Source organism: Amphiprion ocellaris, chromosome 21 (assembly GCF_022539595.1).
Source record: "Amphiprion ocellaris isolate individual 3 ecotype Okinawa chromosome 21, ASM2253959v1, whole genome shotgun sequence".
NCBI classification, from domain to species: domain Eukaryota; kingdom Metazoa; phylum Chordata; class Actinopteri; family Pomacentridae; genus Amphiprion; species Amphiprion ocellaris.
Genome location: NC_072786.1, coordinates 17,070,571 through 17,092,703, shown reverse-complemented (window position 1 = coordinate 17,092,703; position 22,133 = coordinate 17,070,571). Strand labels below are relative to the sequence as shown.

The 22,133-nt window shown below is 41.6% G+C and overlaps 2 protein-coding genes across 7 annotated transcripts in view; one reads left to right on the top strand and one right to left on the bottom strand.

Annotated features, from left to right (window-relative positions):
- The window catches only part of wnt5b (wingless-type MMTV integration site family, member 5b), a 110,974-nt gene that overhangs the window by 37,521 nt on the left and 51,320 nt on the right, over nt 1-22,133 (bottom strand). For all 6 annotated transcript variants that reach the window (XM_055006538.1, XM_055006536.1, XM_055006539.1 and 3 more), the window contains one exon: nt 13,830-13,913. The gene's annotated coding sequence lies outside the window, so the exon portion shown is untranslated. The remainder of the gene's footprint in view (nt 1-13,829; nt 13,914-22,133) is intronic.
- fbxl14b (F-box and leucine-rich repeat protein 14b) lies at nt 5,070-8,774 on the top strand. Its single transcript, XM_023278298.3, has one exon. The coding sequence runs from the start codon at nt 5,748-5,750 to the stop codon at nt 6,948-6,950; it is 1,203 nt and encodes a 400-aa protein (XP_023134066.1). The 5' UTR covers nt 5,070-5,747; the 3' UTR covers nt 6,951-8,774.

The following is a 22,133-nucleotide window of genomic DNA, read 5'->3' as shown; positions in this document are numbered from 1 at the left end:
AGTAGAGTGGCTGTTTTTACCTCATGTGTTTGGTTAGTTTGTCAGGTGACACTATGGTCATGAAATCCATTTTTTTTAGCAGTATAGAGCATCAGATTGGAAATGGCTTTGAAGTGACTGATGGTTAACATGTAGTCTTAATGGGCTGTGTTTAAGTCATTGTTTTACACTTTTTCAGTTGTCTGACCACAGAAACAAGAAAACGTAAACAGAACGGCTCTTTAGGGAATTCGGTTGTATTAAAATACAGTATGTGTGAGCACAGAGAGCAGGAGAGAAGTAAACAGATGTACACCATTGGCAGATGAAGCTGAAGAACAACCAGTTTCAAGAAAACATAGTAACCTAGCCAGTCCTTCATTATTGGTTTCATATCAGTCTTGAACTTTGCAGCATTTCTGACTGTCCCAAAACATTACAGTTTCTGTAGAGCTCTGTACTGTGGGCACACAAAGAAATCAGATAGTAACATTAGCCACATTAGCTGCACAATGTGCCAACAGTAAGGATTTTCTAATTGTTGTGGTGACGCTGTCATCAATATTAAAAGTAATCCACCTGGGTTTAGTTCCTCAGATGCTGGGAGTGCATGAAGATTCTTGTGTTCACTCTTGCAGCCAACAGCAGAACATTTGGTGTGTTTTGCTTGTGGCTGAGACATTTTACAGTTAACAGAAGCAGCCCCAGAAAGTAAACGAACCTGGTGGACTGTGAGACAGCAGTTTGAGTGTAGCAGCTCAGTAAAATTCTTACTGGCTTGTAAACCTGGGATACAATCTAGTTGTGGTAAACATCTTCATATCTCAATTGCTTTTATTTTAAACCTCTGAGTTTAGACCGAGTACAAAGCACAATAAAAATGGGCTGTTCACCATATGGGCCCTTTAAAGGGATCAACAACCCTCTCCGCGAACATAAATGCTTTGTATTAGAACAGACCTGAACAGCCTTCAAGGGGAAGGAGAACAGAGAGGATGAGAGGGAGACATGGAAGAGAGGAGAGTTGCTGTCAGTTGTGCATGGCTGCTTTTTTCCATGTAAAATTGCCTGTTTCTGCAGCTCCTCTGCCTCTCTGTTATCCTCACCTGATCACTGTTGCCTCTCTGCTATCGCGCTCTCTTTGCCGCTATGTTTCTCGTCAGCTCTTCCTCTCTCTGAACCACTCTGCCACACTCCACGGGCTTCAGCAAACAGCTCCCATGTCATATTATCTCCCTCTCTCTCACATTCACATAAAGAAGGCAACAAACAGTCGAGAAGGCCAGATGCAAGCATTTAAAAAATATAGTGTTTACATGAAAAAGGCACAGTATGATTTAGTGTCTGTGTAGAAACACAAACCAAGGTGACCATGGCGATGAAAGAGGCCACTGCAAGGGGATGAAAGTTCAAGATTGCAGAGAACAAAAACGATTCTACCTTTTGTTACATTAAATAAGCAATATTAGAAAATATCTATATATAGGTATCTACTGCTGGCTGATATATTCTCAGCTCCATCAATGAAGACCGAAATATGCCTTGATGATTATTCAAGTATCAAAACATAAGCAATGCCAGATGTGAGACAAAAGCTTCAAAGTGATTTGATTGGGACTTCAGAGGCACATGAGAGAAATAAAGTCTTTGACTCATTTTCTTTTTTACAGTTTTCTATCACCACAGTCATTTAAGTCCCCTGCCCCACTAAAATGTATAGACCTTATTTGTGTGTACACTATGCGAACTGGTTGCTTAACTGTTGTTTTTGTGTGTGAGGAGGGAGTGTCACACACACTGACACAAACTATGATCTGGTCTTGAAGCTTGTGCCAAATACCAAGCCAGTAAAGTGTGTTGAAATTAATTAAAGGAGATTTTTACCCATTGGTTGTAGACATTGTTTCCGACATTGTCAGAATATTACATGAGCTGGTGTTTTGTTTCAGAGCAGATTTTCAGCCACAGCTAATCCTCTTCATATCTGCATGATGAGATGTTGACTGATGGTATCCGGAAATGTAAATCTAATATCTGGTTTTGCAATAAACAGAGGCGCCTCCGTGGGGGAACAAGGCCACCCTTGAAATCTCATTGGCCACCCCAGATCTGATAGGTCAAGTTCATTTACTGACTCTCCAACGAGACGTTTCAGCAAATGCATCTGAGTGCAAGTGAAAGCAACACTGATGACTGTAATGGCTATACATATAGCAGCTGTGTGGCTGTTCATAAACATCACAGAGACCACAAAAGAGAGTTTGTGTCTTTGGTTGACAGAAGCACAATTTAACTTCAAAATATTAACAGGAGCTGAAGTTTAGTTTGTTGCTTCCAGCTGTTTCTAGGAGTCTTTCCTCTGAGTTTATTAAATACCTTCCATATGAGTGCCTCCAAAGCAGAGGAGGTGCTCACATTTCACACAAGACAACACAACACAGCAGTAACTTCAATAATTACCTATAATTATTCTTATGATTCTAATTATAAATTATCCCAACATGCTTTTCTTCACCTCAGGCAGGAGAGCTGTCACACACGGTGGCACAGTTTGTGACAGTTTTATCATTAGTTACACAGCTGAATACCGCGTAATCTTAGCTGGGTGTTATTTTACTGTGAAAGTCTGATCCTAAGTCTAAATTGTTAGGGAGATTTTGCAGAATATTTGTAGCAGTGACATTGTTATGCATATAGATGTGCTACAGAATGTGACCTCTGTAATCATTAACCCAAAATATGGCAACAAGTAGCAGAGTAATGATAAAAATACCTTTTGTCGCACCATATATTTCCGTAGTTTGATAAATTATCATCTCATGTGGACGTAAATTTCAGTATTGAAATCATAACTTTCAATATTCAAATTATTGCACTTCATCTCTGACAGCAACGGCACATTGGATGAAATATAACATACAAGTGTACACACACACAAACGCTTATGCATAACAAGACATACACACACACACGACTGCAACTTTAACACAATGTACACTGCACTGTATATTTACAATCTCTTTATTCCTCATTATTTATGACTTTTTCTATTCTTTAATGAATATTTTGTTCATGTTTGCTGTTATGAAAGAGTCACATCTAAATAAACTGAATGTTATGCCTATAGGTGAACTTTTTACTCTTTAATTATTAAACAGTATCTTATTCTTCTGGACTCTATGAACAGTGGTCACCTTAACTGTATGTACCGACGTTGATTTATGTGCATCAGGTAATCTATAAAATATCTGTAAAATAGGAAAATCTCATGCTGTCTTAATTTTCAACCACCCTCTATGCTACAAACATAATTCCTGAAATTAATTTATGGCTTTTGTTATTGTGTGCCACCTCAAATATTGTCAGTGGCCTCATCTTGTCACCCTTGTGAAAAATTTCTGGAGGCGCCACTTGTAATAAAGTAAGTGAGAAGATTAGCACGTGTCTGCTGGCTCTGAGAAACCAAGTTAAACTGCAGAAGAGAAAGTAGTATTTTGGGTGAAATAAACTTTTAAAACCACAACTTTTAAGTTAGCAAGTTTGATAAACCAGTTAAAGATGCCCCAACCTTGAAGAACAATGTCTATTCTTTTTTCTCAAATATATATTGTTGGAAAATCAATACAATATACACAAGAAGGATGCTTAAGTAAACATATTTAGAGGGTGATTAAATCATGACAGACTGTGTTATTATTATTGTTACTTTGTTATTTTAAAAGTTAAAATCTTGAAAAACAGCATCTTTCTCCATGACGATGTTCCCAAAACTGTGATGTTGCTCTAACTTCAACTGCAATATGAATACTAAATAACAAAAAAAACCATACTTGATTATTTTTAAAGTTTCATTATTGCTAATTAGTGTACAGCTGAGGGGCCTATAGGACAAAGATATAACTCAACTTTACTAGTATTAATATTTAAAATAACAACATGCAGGGATATTTAGCTTAGAGTAGGTAGTGACACAGTAAACTAATGTAAGATTATATTATTGGCTCAATTAGTCACCTAATTAGACTTTTAGACAGATAATACTTTTTAAAAAGTTATTATGTTCCTGTATTAGATGAGAGCATACATAATTGTTCACAAATTCAACATTAGGAAGGCCTAAGTTTCAAAAACCACTGATATCCATGAGGGGCACCTTCCCTCAAAAGTCCTATTCTTACATTTTTACATTTCACAAAAAAGTTTTGTCCACATTAATGAACAAACCTCCATATGACTCTCTTGTAAACAGTACAAAACAGTATATGTAGATTCTTATGAGAAACCACAAACTCCTCTTTTGTACTGTCAAAATATGACATCAACTTGACTAAGACCTTTTTCTTTTGATTTCTTCCCACCAGTAAAATGATTTCAATGTCATTTAACGATCAGTGAGACCACTATAATTCCAGAAAAGGCCATTGCTCTACTATTTGGGAAGAATAAACCTTTAAAAGTGTCAGCATTTGGACAGAAAGTACCATATTTGGGTGGAATGTGGGTGCTCTTTAGTCATCATCCAGTTGAGTAGGTAGGAATGTCATGATTTACAAAAAACCAAACTGGGGTCCTGAAACTGCAGCCACATAACATTGAGAGAGACAAACTGAAGCTGTGTTGTTTACATGAGACAAAGAGCGCTGTTGTGGCGGCGTTTTGGAAGCGCTCTCATTGCATTTCCACAACAACGATAACAACAAGGAAATGGCAATAAAAAGACGCTAAACGCTTGTGCCAAGTACGGCGCGCCGAGGAGCTTCTCCGGGTGCTGGCCTGTGTTTGCTGTGTGGTCCGCTCAAAGGGTTAAAGCCCAAAGTGAACTGAATTGTAAGAAGTTGGTTTCCAAGGGAAACTGTTCGCACCGTTCCAGCTGAGGCGGGACGAACCAACTGCGTGACACGGAGGGGGTAGGGGTGGGTCGAAGGGAGAACGATTTAATTTCGCACTGCGTCGCTTGCGAAGTAATTACACACGCATTTCCGCAGCGCAGTGTCCTGTTGTGACACTCGTACGAACGCTGCTTGTCGCTAAATCAGTTTTTAAACGCACGAGGGTGATGTTATTACTTCCCGCCACCCCTCCGGTACAGCCACAGTGCCGGGGTCCCTGCCAACTCGGTTTGAAAAGAGCAGACAAAGGCTTTGAGCCCAGGACGCCCCTCTCTCTCTCTCACTCTGCCTACAAAGCCAATCTTGCTCTATCTTCGCTGCTTTTTCTACCATGGAGCTGCTGTTTGAGAGGCGGCGTTAACAGTCTCGGTTTTTACTTTCTAAATTCTGAAATGTACGACCGTCTGGATCCCCGCTCGGCCGAGAGAGGAAGGCTTTTTGTAGGTATAATACAAGGAAGCGTCGTCTGAGAGAGGGAGAGAGAGGGGGAAGGATTGACGCTTTTTCCTCCTCTCCTCCTCCTTCTTCCTTTTCGCCCCCTCTCCTCCTCTTTTTGGCGGAGAGAGGGGCTGAGGCAGGAATAAACGTTTTTTTTTTGTTTTTTTCTCTTCCTTTTTCTTTTTTAATACATTTGAATCCTACTGCGCAACCAGACCGGATCACGTGGCATTTGGAGAGAGTTGGATCGATTTTGCACAGTTCAGTGTGAGAAAAAAAGAGAGAAACACACAACTCCTATTTCTTTTTCACTTCTGTGGATAACTGGGACTGTTGATACTTTGGCATAATTGCAAGAGAAGGGGGTGTTTGAGTGGGCTCCTTTTTTCAGCCTTGGAGGTGTGGAGTATTAATTCTTATATGCCTGGGTTTTGAAAAACAATGGAGACGCACATTTCGTGCCTCTTCCCGGAAATTTTGGCCATGATTTTCAGCTATCTGGACGTGAGGGACAAAGGCAGGGTTGCCCAAGTGTGTATCGCTTGGAGAGACGCATCCTACCACAAGTCAGTGTGGAGGGGGGTGGAGGCTAAGCTGCACCTCCGCCGGGCCAATCCTTCCCTGTTCCCCAGCCTCCAGGCCAGGGGCATCCGGAGGGTCCAGATCCTGTCTCTGCGCCGCAGCCTGAGCTATGTCATCCAGGGAATGCCTAACATTGAGTCCCTCAACCTGTCCGGCTGCTACAACCTCACGGATAACGGGCTGGGCCATGCATTTGTGCAGGAGATCCCATCACTTAGGGTTTTGAACCTGAGTCTGTGCAAGCAGATCACAGACTCCAGTCTAGGCAGGATCGCCCAGTACCTGAAGAACCTGGAGGTGCTGGAGCTTGGAGGCTGCAGCAACATCACCAACACTGGGCTTCTGTTGATAGCCTGGGGCCTCCACAGGCTCAAGAGCCTCAATCTGAGGTCCTGCAGGCATGTCTCGGATGTGGGGATTGGACATTTGGCGGGCATGACCCGCAGCGCAGCAGAGGGCTGCTTGAACCTAGAATACCTGACTCTCCAGGACTGTCAGAAACTCACGGACCTGTCACTCAAACACATTTCCAAGGGGTTGACCAAGCTGCGGGTGCTGAACCTGAGCTTCTGCGGGGGGATCTCGGACGCCGGGATGATCCACCTCTCCCACATGACCTCCCTGTGGAGCCTCAACCTGCGCTCCTGTGACAACATCAGCGACACGGGGACCATGCACCTCGCCATGGGCACCCTGAGGCTTTCTGGGCTCGACGTGTCCTTCTGTGACAAAATCGGGGACCAGACCCTGGCGTACATAGCTCAGGGGCTGTACCAGCTCAAGTCGCTGTCGCTGTGCTCGTGCCACATCTCTGACGACGGGATCAACCGGATGGTGAGGCAGATGCACGAGCTGAGGACCCTGAACATTGGACAGTGCGTGCGCATCACGGACAAAGGGCTGGAGCTCATAGCAGACCACCTGACCCAGCTGGCGGGCATCGACCTGTATGGATGTACCAAGATCACCAAGAGGGGACTGGAGAGGATCACACAGCTCCCCTGCCTTAAAGTGTTGAACCTGGGACTCTGGCAGATGACAGAGAGTGAGAAAGTGAGGTGATTGGAGATGTTTGGAGGTTTGTGTGTGTGTGTGTGTGTGTGTGTGTGTGTGTGTGTGTGTGTGTGTGTGTGTGTGTGTGTGTGTGTTTGTTTTCTTTTTTTGGATGAGGGACATGAGGAGGGGGGGAGAAGGAGGTGAAGGGGCGGGGAAATTTCTTTTCTTATTTTAAAAAGAGAGAAATCCTCCTCCCCCCCCCCTCCTGTGTAAGGTGTGCTTCTCCCATGTGACCAGAATCTTCTGTTCATTTCTCATTTTGTTTCCGTTGGCCTTGCAGGATTTCAAATTAGTGTTTGGTATGACTTAATATTCTGCCTGGTAGAAAGCAATTAAAACTTACTTTTTGTTACGAGCTCATGAAAAATCCCTGTTAACAGATCTCATATTGAGTTTTAATATCTCATAAAACAAATTTTTACACTTCAGACTGGAGTAACTTCCAAAATCCGCTTGTTTTCTCTCGACAGAATAATCATTTCCTGACACTTGCTTACAGTAAATTCTGAAAATGTTATCCATCCCTTTTTTATTTCAAAAAGCAAAGAGAGGTTTTAAAAAGTTGAGACATTTATTTTTGCAGTGAGTCTGGATTTGAGACATTTAATCTCCGCTACAGCCATCACGCCTAAAAAACATTTGGCTACCTCGTATGTGGTTATTTTCAAAGGGTGTATACTGTTTAAAAAAAAAAAAAGAGAAGGAAAGCGAGAATGAGAGACTGGGAGAAAATGTGCCTAAAGGGACTGTGTCTGCCCCCTCCCCCATATCTCTCCCCCATCCCTCCCTCCCTTCCTCCCCTCTTCCATGAGCAGAGAAAGGAGACCAGGACACAATCTAACTACCTTTGTTAATTTACCCCCATAAACAGCAACAATTTCCCAGAGAGAGAGAGAGAGAAAGGGAAAGTGAGTTGTAAAAAAAAAAAAACTGCAAGAGGACGCCGCTTTATGCAAAATACATGTGCAAGAGCTTTTTTTATTGTTTGTTTCCTTCGTTTTTTTAAGGGTAAAGTCCAACTCTAACACCCAGCTTGCTTTGACCAGTATAAAGGAGCCCAAGCAGAAATACCTACAGTGATTCTATAATGATAAAGCAAACGTGGGGAAAGATAGTAAACACAACGTATGTCCTTATAGGATTATTAGGTATTTTTTGTCAGGGGGGGAAGCAGGTGGAGATTAATGTCAGTGAATGTTGCTCAGAGCGTCGTACTTCAAATTGAAGTGATTTCTATATCTTAACCTTTTATCGATTGAATCAGGGTTTTGTCTCACGGTTTTTTATTTTCCCACGTTAATACCAACACATTCATATTCATGTGGCTCTCACCGGTGTGGAGTAGAGAGAGAGAGAAGAGGGCAGGGATGTCTTTTTTCCTCCTCTTTTTTTCTCCATCTTCTCTCTGAATAAAAATACCCCGAATCCATTTTGAGACATGCTTAGAATAAGGAGCAATCGATTATTTTTCTTTCTCTCTCCTCCGTCTCGGGTTACAAGCGGTATGCGTCTCTTTTCTCGCCCTCTCTCTCCCCACCTCTCTCTCTCTCTTACACACACACACACACACGCATTTAGGCTGTACACACATGCACACGCGTGTGCACACCGATGCCGGCGTGTGCGTGGTTTTTCATGTAATGCAATGACCTGCTAGAAAAATTAATATACAGATGTGCGTCCTGCTGAAAAAGCTGTGTGTTTGAAAATAAAAAAGATGTACTGTATATTATGTGTTTGTAAAGAGAAAAAAATGCAGAATCCCAAAATTAAATTGTTTTATATTCTTACGGTTAAAACAATTAAAGATATTTATATAATGAATGAAAAGAGAGCTGTGTGGATTACTTGTGTGTAGGTGCACCTCATTGTTGTCACTATGCTGTTTGTTGTTTTTAACAGGAAACATCCAAGGTTTAATATTGTTTCCCACAAGACAGAAATGCTATGGTTCTACAATTAATACATTGCTCCTAATAACCACCCACACACTTCTTAGTATTGTTCCTGATCAGTCCAGTCTTTCCTCTGAAAAAGGACTGGAAAAAACCATAAAAAAATCTCTTGTGTTGTTTTATTATTTATGAGGAGATTCAAAATGGATGCTTGCCGTCTTGATTTGGCTGCAGTGCCTGTGTAATTAATTATCACCAAGGCGTTTATTATAGGAAACTGTTCTACCCTGCTGATTTTTTTAATCATCAACGTCTGCGAATGCAACCGAAAGGTGTTTCGCTCAACTGGGAGGGAAGCTGAGTTTCACATTTTGAAGTCTTGAGGTCTCAAAACGGCAAAGAGGGGGTTGAATTCAGTGGATTTGGTGGTTTTAGGTGGAAGGATTTTGGTGTTTTGGTTATTTTTGCAGTGTTTCCTTTCACATGTGGCAGAGTTGCGCCTGTGTGGCTGCATGTGCAGGGTAATGAGATCTAAAAGTTGGTTAGGGCAGATTTCCCTCTTTCTGCTTTCCATCAGGGACGTGTCCTGTGTGTGAAGTGACACACACACACACACACACACACACACACACACACACACTCATAGGGAGGGTTGCCAGGCCAGTCAGTAGCCATTGTGTCTTTAGAAGTTAGGAAGGCAGGTTTTGGTGAGTTTTTTTCTCTTCTCTTCCTCTCTTTCTCCTCCTCTTGTTCAGTCACGCATACCAGATCCTAGACCAGGCAGGAGACCCCCCTGTCTCCTCTCCCCCCGACCACCACACACACACACACACACACACACACACACACACACACACAAACACACACACTTCTTTTTAGCATTCCACACCATCATTCAAAGCATTTAAGCATTCTCCCTCTCCTGACTCTCTGTCCATGGGGATTTGGGGATAAAGGCCAGCAGAGGGATTGTTGACCACAGGGACAGGGACAGACAGAAAGAAAGACGAACACACACACACACACACACACACATATACAGAATGTCACTGTTTGCTGTTTCTTAAGTTTGCTTTAGCTGGCCTTTGGTCTTGTGCAATAGCACTGCAACGAGAGCACACAGAGATGTGAAAGATTTGTGACATTTTGTGCCGCTTTGTCCCAGAAACATCTCAAATCGGCTCAACAGAGGCAGTAAAGAGGCCTGTAAGCTACAGTTTACCACATATTTTGCCTGTTTTGTTGTAGAATAGCATAAGTTGGTTTGGTGGAGTCGTACATGCAGCAGCAACGCCATGGAAGAAACAGAAGCAAAGAGGTTGTAATGCAGATAAATGACGTACAAAATAGAGGGTTGTTTCTTTATCGTGTGACATTTTGGTGCGCAGACCTCTCCCCGTCACATTCAGGAGACAAGGTCATAGCGTGCGCTTCTACAGAAAGGTCTGCAGGCTGAAATGTAGCCTGACGAAGATACAATCAGCTGCATTCAAATGATAATGTGACACCTTATTAATCCCCATAGGGAAAATCTCTTTTTTGTCCTACTGCCCTCCACTGGGAGGTCAGAGGTCAGGCTCTGCTCAGGAGCTCCACTCACTGCAGGAGCTACTGGGGGTTCTGGTGTCTTGCTCAAGGACACATCAGCAGGGTGCAGGGTTGCCATGTTTTAACATCCGGTCACCTTGCGTCCCTTGTGGTGTTGTTGCGAGTCCTTGGAGGTGGTGCAGGCCACCTGTGAAGCACCAGCTTCACTTTTAAAATACTGAAAGACTCTTTTTTTCTGGATGAAACAATTTCCCTGAACAATCTGTGAGCAGAATACAAACTTGCCCATTATTGTATAAGTTGCAGTCTCAATTTGCATTTTGAATAGAGAGAGCCGAGTGTGAATTAAGCTCTGGAGTTTCGCTGCTGGGTGTTCAGCATTATGTAGTTACAGAGCATGATATATCACTCTATTGTACACACTGCGAGTTAACTTCAAATTGTATGAAAAGAAACCAGGTGCTACAAATGTTCTCATGGACATTTATTGTGACGTGTAAGAAAACTGTCACTGCAGGTCACCAAAAGCTGTTTGAAAATGGCCAAACTGCTTTTACACACCGTATAGTTATTATGAACTGACATGCACAGAACATGTAAAAAGTGATACTTTCATATTTGCTGCTCGTTAGCACTGTTTCACTTCTCTTTTGCGACGAATGTGCAAATTTACACCAGTATAACCAAACCTCTCTGCAGTCTTAGTTTTTATGATCTTCCATCCATCTCAAAAACATTTTTCTGATTTTTTTGGCAATAGTGCTAGCAGATGGTTAGCGTTGCTTAACACAGAGAGTGAAAGAAAGTGGAACAGCATGCCTAGTTATATCTCATTAAAATGTTATGTGTCTGTTTAATCCATATGAAGATTGGAGTCTCCTCTAGTTGTCTAATAAAATCACAGTAATGACACAAACCTCTGGAAAGTGGCGGCTTCTGGCAAAGAATTGAAAAGGAAAACCCTTCTTGATGATGAGATGCATAATTTATACCTTTCTACAGAGCTAGGCTACGTGGGGTTTTTTTTGCTTTTGGTCTTTGTGCTAAGCTAAGCCAACTGTCTCCAGCTTTAGACCAAACAAACAGATATGGGTGCATCAATTACCCAGCTGCAGACCAACATATTAACGTAATGTTCTTACATGATTAATTCAGATTAGCGATTTTTTTGAGCAAGCTTTTTGCAAAGAAAAAACTTTGGCAGTATCAGGCCCAGGCAGAGCAGCCATCTGCCTCGACCAGTCGGGGTGAGGTTAAAGGGTAGAGAACAGAATAGCACATAGAAAACAGGCAAAGCTTAAGAGAACAATGGCGAGCTCTGGGGAGGTCAGTGAGGCTAATATCCACATTTGTCACAAAGATACAACTTCACAATGAGCCCGAAAGCTGCTGCTGCGCTCCTCCATCTCAGCTCCACTTCCCTGCATCAGCCACATCTGGTAGAGCACAGCGCTACCACTGCCAGGCCTCATTTTGCCATGTACCTCAAAGGTTCAGCGTTGCAGCCAAGCAAAGACTCTGTGCACTCATTGCACTGTAGGCAGCTGGGATCAAAGCGTGCACTAAATGGCTTCATCTTAAGAACCCCGTATCTTCCTCTCAGTGCGATTTTTCCCCCTCTTCAAACCCACAGATCCTGCTCGTCTGCGTGATTGACAGCTCCTAAACAAGTTAATTCAAAAACAACGTACAGGCGGACCTAAATTAGACAAAGGCCCACATTTCTGCCGCATATAGGTTGCTGACAAAACCTTTTCATACTTACAAGTGCTGCTTTTGAACTTTGCTGCGTGTGCGAGTGTGTGTGTGCCCGCAAGTTGTAAAAGCTGAACTGTGACTCGTCACGTTGTGCTCTGAACCACATTTCCTGTCAGGCAGAGAGGAACAGTATTATGTATGTGTGTGAGTGTGTTTTACTGCTATGATTAAAGGAATAGTTCACCATTAAAAGGGGAACTGGGGTTCTTCACAACATAGCAGCAGGGGTATTAGCGGCAGAGTGTTACTGCCCTCCCCCACATGTCTCTGTCTTTGGCGGCAGCAACTCCTTGTCTGCTGTGTTGTCTGTATTTGTGGCCTGTTTTTAGATCTCTGCGTGTCAGCTTTTGCAACTTGTTTTGCAGCCTATGTTGCAGTCTGGCTTTCCTACCTGTTCTCTTCCATCTCCTTCCTCCTTGTCCCTGCACCTCCACTTTTACTTCTCTCTCCATTTTGTGCCCTCTCCCCTCTCCTCACCCTTTCTCCTCCCTCCCTCCTCCTCTCTGCGGCACCTGGCTGGTGCTGAGGTGTCGCTGAGGTACAGTAGACGGCTCTTTGAAGTCCCAGGGGCCCTCAGGGGTTGTGTATATGTGTGCTCATGTGTGTCAGGAAACTTTTTTTTTTTTTATCAGCAGCTCCAGTCAAAAACATTTGGTATTGCTTTTGATTTGGGCATCTCTAATGGTGAAACATCCTGCCTGTGTGCTGCCTGTTACCTTTCCTGCTTTGCTAAACCAATTAGTTCTGGTAAACAGCTAGAAGTTTCTTAAAACTTGATGAGTAAGATACTTGTATTTTAATAGGAGCATTGGACTGAACAGGGAATGTGAGGAAAGAGAGGAATGACTTGCAGCAAAACTCTGGTCAGACAGAACTAAACTGGAAACTCGCTGCTGATGACATTTGTGTCCATGTGGTATGTGCCAGAACCACTCGGTTATTAGGTCGGCCTACACAGTGGAATTTTGTCTTTGCAAAACTAGTTTAACCCTTGAACTCCAAACCTGCCAGCAGGTTTCAAAGGCATGTTATCTTTGAAAAGTTACACCATTAATCAGTACCTGAAACAGTAAAAAAAAAGCAAAGAGAATTGTGACTTTCAGCTTTACTGACAGTTCTTGAACTAATCATGTGTTCAGTCAGAACAGTTACCAAATTGAAACTTAAAATCGTGATATTTTATCACAATAAAGTTATAAACTAATCTTTTACACTTGCCATATTGTGTAAAAACTAAAAAAAAATAAAAAATCCATACTGCTTGGCACATCTGGCAAGGTTTTAGTGGTTAGTGTACATGTTGACTCCGGGTTTGTCAATTTTTTGTAAAATAAGTAATCAAATCTTATGTCTTCTTCGTTTTTTTATGATGTATGGCCTCATAATTTTGGTATTCTGTACTAAAGACATTTTTGACTTCCTTTTACTCTGAGCCATGGTTTGACTGTTTCCATAAAGGTGCAGAACTTTATACTTTAAATAAGCCCACAGTGAGTAAAAATGTAACAGCAGCAGAAAAAAACATCCAGAAACCACTTGGGTTTAATTACTCCTATGAGGCCTTTTGGGATATATAACTACATAAACACCAACGTAAAGTTTGTGTTCAAACATGACAATAAAAACAGCGTGAGAGGAGTAAAAATCAGAAGCAGCAGCTTGGTGTGGTGTTGCTGTGACTTACTGGGTTTGGGGCTGGCACAGTCAGAGCAGCGAGGGGGAGGAAAAAGCACCTCTGTCCTGAAGTCTGCTGGAGTCAGCACCCAACCTGGAGAGAGGAAAAGAGAGGGGGCGGTGAGTCGGAGAAAGAAAGACAGAAAACCAAGAAAAGTGGTTAAAAAAAGAGAAGAGGAGAAAGAAACGGGTGAGAGAAGAAGGGAGGTTGGTGAGAAAGAGAAGGAACAGGAGGGAGAGAGGAATCTGTGAGTCACTGTTTAACTGTGGGCTGCAAGAAGTCGGCTAGCCATGTTAAAATACCGTCTGGGCACACACACACACACACATACACCCACACACACCAAACTCTTCCAAAATACAAAAAAATCTGCCCAAACTTCAACAATAGTTGGAACACACGCACACATGCACACACACACACATATTAAAAGCATTAATGTAAAAATCCTGCCACTGCTTCGCTCGTACTTTGCTGCCCAGCAGACCAGCTAATTATTTTCAGTTGGACACCAGGCGCACACACACCTCTGGTGCACATTCCTCTGAAAGTAATGAGCTGCTTTTCTACAAAGGTAAGAATTTAGAGCAAGGTCAAAAATAATTCTTTCCATTTCAAAATGGCTAACTATTTACTGCAAAAGAAGGAACACTGACATCACCTAACCCCCCAGTGTTTCATTATTGATTTTTCTTTTAAAAAATGAACTCTGGTAAATTACAATTAATTCTTTAGAGATGGTACTGTGGTTTCTCGATTCTTCCTCCTAAACTGTGTCCTTTAGTTTTATAACAATGTGATTTATGTGATTTATGACTACTAGCGATAGTTAAATGAATCAGTTGATTACTTTCTCAATCATTTCATCAATTTTTTAGTCTTAGTCTAACAAAATACCTTAAAAAGACTGATTTTGCAAGAGGTGCTAAAGAAAAAGACATGGAATCAATACAGATCACTACAGAACAGTAGCTTTTGAGATATTTCAGTCTAGACAAAAAGAGGTTCTTTAGCCAACAGATGGACATTGCCATCCCCAAAACCAAGCAGCCAGCGAGGCTAAAAGCTTCATCACAAGTTATGCAAGCTCAAAATACCATGTACAATATCCTGTTATTGTCTGACAACCAAGCAAAACCCAGACATATTCCATTTACACTGGTGCTCAAAGGAAGTGCACCTAACCGTTTTCACGATGGGGTGCTACATAAATGACCAACATTACAAATACAAACTAAAAAAATAGCGTATTCATTAATGTAGTAGTTAAGGCAGAGCTGAAAATATTCCAAAATAAGCATGTGCATCCTTATGCAACAGTTTTAGTGAATAATAATAATAATAATAAATTTTATTTATAAAGCGCTTTTCCAAAAGCTCAAAGACGCTGTACATAAAATACAATAAGATAGAACAAAACAGATAATTAAAATCAGTAGATAGTAAACAAGTTCAAGATAAAATACAGAATCACTTAAGGAAAGCAGATCTAAAAAGGTGAGTCTTTAAAAGGGATTTAAATGTGGTGAGGTTGGTGCAGTCACGGAGGGCATGGGGGAGTGAGTTCCAGAGTGTGGGGGCGGCAATGGCGAAGGCTCTGTCCCCCCAATGTCGCCGGCTGGTCCTGTGCGGGATGGAAAGGAGGTTTGTGTGGGAGGAACGGAGATTCCTGGGGGGGGTGTAGGGGAGGAGCAAATCGGTAAGGTAAGAGGGGGCTAGATTATGGATGGACTTGAAGGTGAGGAGAAGCAGTTTGTACTGGATGCGGTGTGAAATGGGGAGCCAATGGAGGTTCCGCAGGACGGGTGTGATATGGTCGTGAGAACAGGTTCGGGTGAGGAGTCGGGCAGCAGAGTTTTGAATGAGTTGAAGTTTATTGAGAACTTTGGAGGTGGAGCCGAAGAGAACGCTATTGCAGTAGTCAAGGCGGGAAGTGACGAAGGCATGAATGAGGGTTTCAGCGGCTGAGAAGGAGAGGAAGGGGCGGAGACGGGCGACGTTGCGGAGATGGAAAGTGATGGAATACAGCATTCATGACTGAAATGTTACCAGAAGTTGCTTCAGTTTATCAGTTTGAACAGAAAACAAATAGGAAAACTAACCAGGCATCAAACAAGGAAGGACTGCAACGTGCTTGTATAGAGTATAAAGTATAATATTGTATAAAGTAACAGCTGATGCAACATTACCTTATCACCTATCAATCTGAACTGATGCAATCTGCGAGAAATATTGCCATATACTTAGATTAATGGGACAATAGTTGTAACTTTTAGGAGTGATGAATGTTCTTTAAACAGTGTTTACATTAAAAAGACAAAAAACAAACCATAAAGCAAATCCTCTCATTGAGGCTCATTTTTTTACACAGTAAATTACTGAAATAATGAATCACTAATGAAAACTGAGTTGTTTCACTGCTACTTTTTCAGCATTAAAATCAGGGAAACCTTCATCCATTTGGTATTCTGGGTGCTTAACTGTTTATTAATTTATCACATGCTGTTATTAGGTCATTTACTGCTATAGGCCCATTGCTCATTGGGCTACATTTTCATTTGCTAGCATTGTAGCCTTTACCCACAGACTGTAAACTGTATCAGCATTATCCTCACACTTCTTCTTCTATATGTTTGTAGTATGAGCCATGCTAGTCACGTTGTTATTGTTTTTACATTTTGCACATCTAGCATTAACCATTCTATGTTGTTTTGCTCGCAAAAATGTTTCTTCCGACAGACTGGATGAGAAAACAACACACTAAATCTTTAATTTGAAACGATAAGACCCTGCTTCATTCACAATCAAACCATGGACGTTGTTGCTGAATCTTTTATAAAAGTCCCGGCAATTACAATAGGAGACTGAGAATTATGCAGCATGTGCTGCTGACTTCTGCTCCCCGTTCCTGCTTCACTCGACAGAACCCAGCGGAGAAACGACAGCAGAGAGAGGATGGACAGGGAGAGAGGAGGAGAGAGAGAGGAGAATGACACGAGGCTTCTTTTTAGCTTTCTTTGTCTCCATGTGAAACCACGTGAAGCTCTGACAGAAATGTGACAGATGCCTGCAATGTCAAAAACCAACAGGCTCGCACACATTCTAATTTGTCAGGTGAGACAGTGTTTTGGTAGCGTGGGAGGTGTGCTGCGCTTGTGTGTGCTTGTCTTCCTGTGCACATGCGATTGAAGGTGTGTGTGCATAATGCATGTGCGTAGACACTCGGCGTGTGTCTGAGCCTCTCTGCTGGCTTCCTGTCAGTTGAGCTTGTCATTCAAGCATCAATAAAGAGAAACTTTTTCTCTCTCTTTATTTTGTTTAAAATTTTGTCATGCTCTTCTCAAACAGGGGAGGAATGGGCAGAAAGGGAGACAGAAAACTGTAGGAACAGTCGAGTCGGGTTTAAACCATGTTTGACAGGAAAGACTGCACTGAAACAGATTTCATCATGTTAACAACAATAACTTTTCAGGGCTCTTTCTTAGGTAGATGCTAGGAGTCTTTCAGGCTAATTCAGGCTTGCCATGTCTGTTTCCTCAAGGGTCTGCAAGGGCGTATGTGTCGTACATTTCATCTTTCACCCACAAAGGTCTGCACAAAGTGTTCGCACTGCAAGCACACCAACTGCACACATGCTATTAAAAGAAATTATGCTTGAATCAATTGCTTGTTATGATGAGAGACTGTGCAAGGGGACTTTTGGTCATCGACACCTTTATAAGTCATCATTAAAAGAGTTGCAATTGAAGTAGCAGCTGCTCGGCTTTGGAGATGGTTTGATTTGTGCATGCCCCACCACAATGTAAAGCTCTAAATTCTGCAGAAGTCCTGTGCTCGGGACACATCAGGAAAAACTACATTGATGTGCTGCAACAGACCAATCTGCAAGAAGCTGCTATATCCTGTATAAAGTGCAAAGTTACAGGCAGCCTTTCAGAAACATACACCAGAGTTTCGTTTGTCGTTGTGCTCCACATGAGGAGCAACGCAATGCATATCAATTGTAGTATAAATAGAACTGCATCTACAATCGTTGTCCGTTTTGAAAGCTTGTATTGGTCGATGCACTTTGAGGTTAAAAGTGGGATTCCTGACCAAACCTTTGTGTTGGACTAGCTGTTTTCGAATTATGTCTCATTTTGAGAGGATATGTGATGTAATTCAACATCATCATACCTTACGATTAGGCCAGAGTTATGCCTGCAGTCATGAACAAGGGTCTGCTAAGGTCTGTGTGTAGCAAAATTTGTCCTCTACTGAAGTCTACAGGATTCTGTGTGAACCCCTCTGCACTCTTAGTTTGGAAAAAAGCAAAAATGTAAGAACACATACTGGGGTTTGCTGGAACTATTTCTAGGCTGTCTAGGCAGCGTATTTCTTCCTTTCTACCCACAACAAACGCAGGCTAGCTTTCCCTTTGCTTTCAGTCTTTGTGCTATGCTAAGCCAACCGCTGTAACTTTATGTTTAATGTGTGCAGATATGAAAGTGACTTCAGTCTACTCATCTTGTTCTTGGCATGAGAGCAAACAGGCGTGTTTAAGAATGTTAGGCTATTCTTTTAAAATAACTTGTGCACTACTGGGAAAACACAGTAAACTGAGGTCACATTGTTGGCTTTCTCAGCAACAAATCATGACTGGACTGCAGGTTTCTTAGGAGGTGTTGCATAGCACTTAATGCTTCATGGAGACTAGATCAGTCTTATCTGAAGCACGATACAGCAGAGAAAAAGTGAGCACATGATCAGAGGATCAATACATCAAGCTTCGTTCTCAGAAAGATAGAAAAGAAATTTTACCACAGATACAGAATTAGCTCAGTAAAGAATGCAAGACTCCAATCAGGAGAAGTATTGTCAAATGGTAGTGTCTCCAAACTATTTCTCAGACATTCCTGACCAGCTTTGTCACAGTGGATGACCGGAAAACAAGTTAAATTTACTGATGAATCCACATTTATTTTGATGGCAACAAAAGAAGGGTGTATGTAAAAAGACAAACAGAAGTAGGGTGATGACACAAAATACCAAACCTGCAGTGGAACACAGTTGTGGGAACATTCGGATATTGGAGGTATTAAGCTACTCTGGAAGTCAACTTCAGCCCTTAGAGACATTTCTCAGAGACATGCCGCACCCTTTGGTTTGCATCTTTCTGGAGAATGATTCATCCTACAGCAGGATAATGACCCCAAACATACATCAATGCTTTGACTTGAAGACCAAGGAAGACTGTCGTGGATGTTCCTCCACAGTAACTGACCCTGTAGATCATTTATTGGACACTTCAAGACTAAGAAAGCCAACACTCCCACTCCTACCATCACAACAGGCTCACATTGTAAGATCAAGCTGAATCAAGTTTTGAACAAACTTGTGAAGTTCATATCAATTTGAGTGTATTATCATCAAGGAAAAATGGTGCATATAAAGTAATAAGATATACTAATACAATCTAAAATAAAAGGAAGCCTGAAGTGATCCAAGCACCAAGGAAATTCATAAAAATTAGTGTGAGCTGGTCTGAACTGTATTTGATTGAACTGAGAGTATGGGTTGCTTCCTGTTCAATCCAATTAACCCAGGAAGTGGACATTCAAACCATAAGAAAATCTCAAACGGTTATTTAATATTCACTATATAAAGGCATTATTGAGACAGAGTAGCACTCTTATCTCTCAGTAAATGAATTACAGTTTCAATTTGCATTTTGAGTGAATTTAACTGAAAGTGCCTGAGACCCGGAGCATCCACCAGAGCTGTGGTGCGCCTGCTGATAACCAGCCTGTCAGTTCTGGATTTGGCAAAAGCTTTATTCACACCTGCATTAAAAAAATGAAGCCCTGGTTTGTGATTGGCTTCGATGTGTGCAGATCTGAGACACGATTCTGGCATGAGGAGACACAGACTGATATAAAACTGAGATTCATGTTGGAAAACATGCACCAGTCCTGTTTTATTGCAGGATTTTTAAGGCTTTGTGTATGGAAACAAAGAATGGCTTCAAGATCTGGAAACTTTGGATGCAATTATGAATATGAATGAAGCTATGACATGGGCTGTTGGAATTCAAATCACATTTAACCTTGAAACATTTTAATTTAACTGACAAGGTTTGAATCCCCCCCCCCCCCTTTTTTTTTTTTGAAATTTCCAAGCAATTTTAAGAATTTTTTTAATTTCACTTTTTTAGAATTTCAAAAACTTGGACACAAAGTCAAAAGCCAGATATCAAAAAAAAGGTTATATTCCAGGTGGTTTACATAGTGTTTTAGAATTTTTCAGAAATAACATTTGCAATAAATGTTCAGATCAAAAAGTTCAAGTCAAACTTGTAAACATATAAACACTAAAAGTTCGGACTACAGAAGATAATCACCACATCAAATCTTGATGAAATATTAAACTGACATGTGTGAACCTTGAAAAAGAAAATACATATATGAAAAGAATAAAAACATCTAAAAGGCAGAACTTCAACTGACCTCTTGGAAACTCAGAATTCAGAGTTTAGTTTCAAACATTTTGACCATTCTTTGCCTCCGTACATAATGGAAGACGACATGCGTTTTCACAACACTAAATTCATTACGTTGTGTTCAGGGCTGGACTCAGATGTGTGGCAGCAGGTGAATTTTCTCCACCGTGGAGTGGCGCAGATCTCAGCCCTCCACTGCTGCTTCGACAGATGTGATCGGACTGGAAAAAACTGCAGCGCTGGGTTTGTTTGCTGCTCGAACACAGCATGGCTCAGTGAGTCATGTTCGCAAAGTCAGACGTGATTCTTTTATTTGTATTTTTCTGTCTCTGATTTAACAAAGGGGAGAAGCATGAACTCGGTCGGTGCTGAAACCAGCCGTCGCATTTCCATAATCAGCTTCTTTGTGTCTATAAACAAAATAAAGTTTAGATGTCAGGAAAAGGAACGAGGAGGAGAAGGAAATTAGGCAGTGACATATATGATTACAGCCTTTACTGTGTGCAAGAGAAAAGTGGGAGATAATTAGTGTGTTTGTGCGAGAAAGATTTTTAAAAGACACAAATAGAGAAATAGAATGAGAAAGAGACATGGGAGGTGGAGAGAGAGAAGATAAAGAGAGAAACTGAGTGTGGAATACAAAGAGGGGTTGTGAGTGAGTGTGTGTGTGTGTGTGTGTGTGTGTGTGTGTGTGTGTGTGTGTGTGTGTGTGAGTGAGTGTGTGTGTGTGTGTGTGTGAGTGAGTGTGTGTTTGTGTGTGTGTGTGTGTGTGTGTGTGTGTGTGTGTGTGTGTGTGTGTGTGTGTGTGTGTGTGTGTGTGTGTGTGTACACCAGGTGTGTATCTGCCATCCCCAAGGTCCTTCTAGCTGTCTTCTCCTATTGATTAGTTCATATTGATCTGGTCTGGCACGTACACTCTGACACACACATACACACACACAGCATGGTTCACTTGATTTAGCCAGGCTTTGACACAGGGGACATGAGGGTACATTGTTAACACACATGCAAGCATGCACACACATCCACACGCACAAACACAACCCTTCTATCATCTGGCCTCTTAAAAGGACAACCATCTTCTCTATGTCACACACACACACACACACACACACACACACACACACACACACACACACACACACACACACACACACACAAACACACAAACTCGTCAAACAGCAAACACTCACTCTGTCTGTTTGCTTGTGTGCATTAGTTGTCTGGCAAACAGGCAGCAGAAACAATGAGCATGTAGGAGACAGACTGTCAGTGAAAAACTCAAGGCCTTGTACAAACCTGATAAACCTTGTGCTTCTGTTTGTCTGGAAATTGTTTGATTCCGCTTCAAATGCCGTATGTAACACTACACGTTTTAGACATTACTGGATGAAGCTGTGGCTAACCTTGACTTTTTAGCTGCTGTAATTCATATTTTCATATCGTGATTTACATTGATCTTGTCACAATAATTATGTTTACTAATGCAACAGTATCTAGTATAAGAGATTAATCCCAGTTTTGATCCCACATGGGATGTGGAGTTTGCATGAAACACTGAGAAATCTGGTTATTCATATTTTTGTGTACAAAACTCACAATCTGGTTCCTGAATAATGCCAGAAAATTTGCAGTTTTATTTGGTATTCCTGTAACTGTTAATCTAATCTTAAAGGTCTCATATTTTGGCCCTTTTCAGCATTTGAATTAATGAAAGCCTCACATGGATGCAGAATGTGTTTTTTTTTTTTCAGCTCAAAATACTGCAAAGATGGTTCATTTGAACGCAGCTGTGTCACCACTAGTTTCAGTCTTGTTCTAAATGTGCTGTTTGG

Excerpts from the sequence above, each read along its gene's own strand:
- fbxl14b (XM_023278298.3), top strand. The coding sequence starts at position 5,748 with ATGGAGACGCACATTTCGTGCCTCTTCCCGGAAATTTTGGCCATGATT.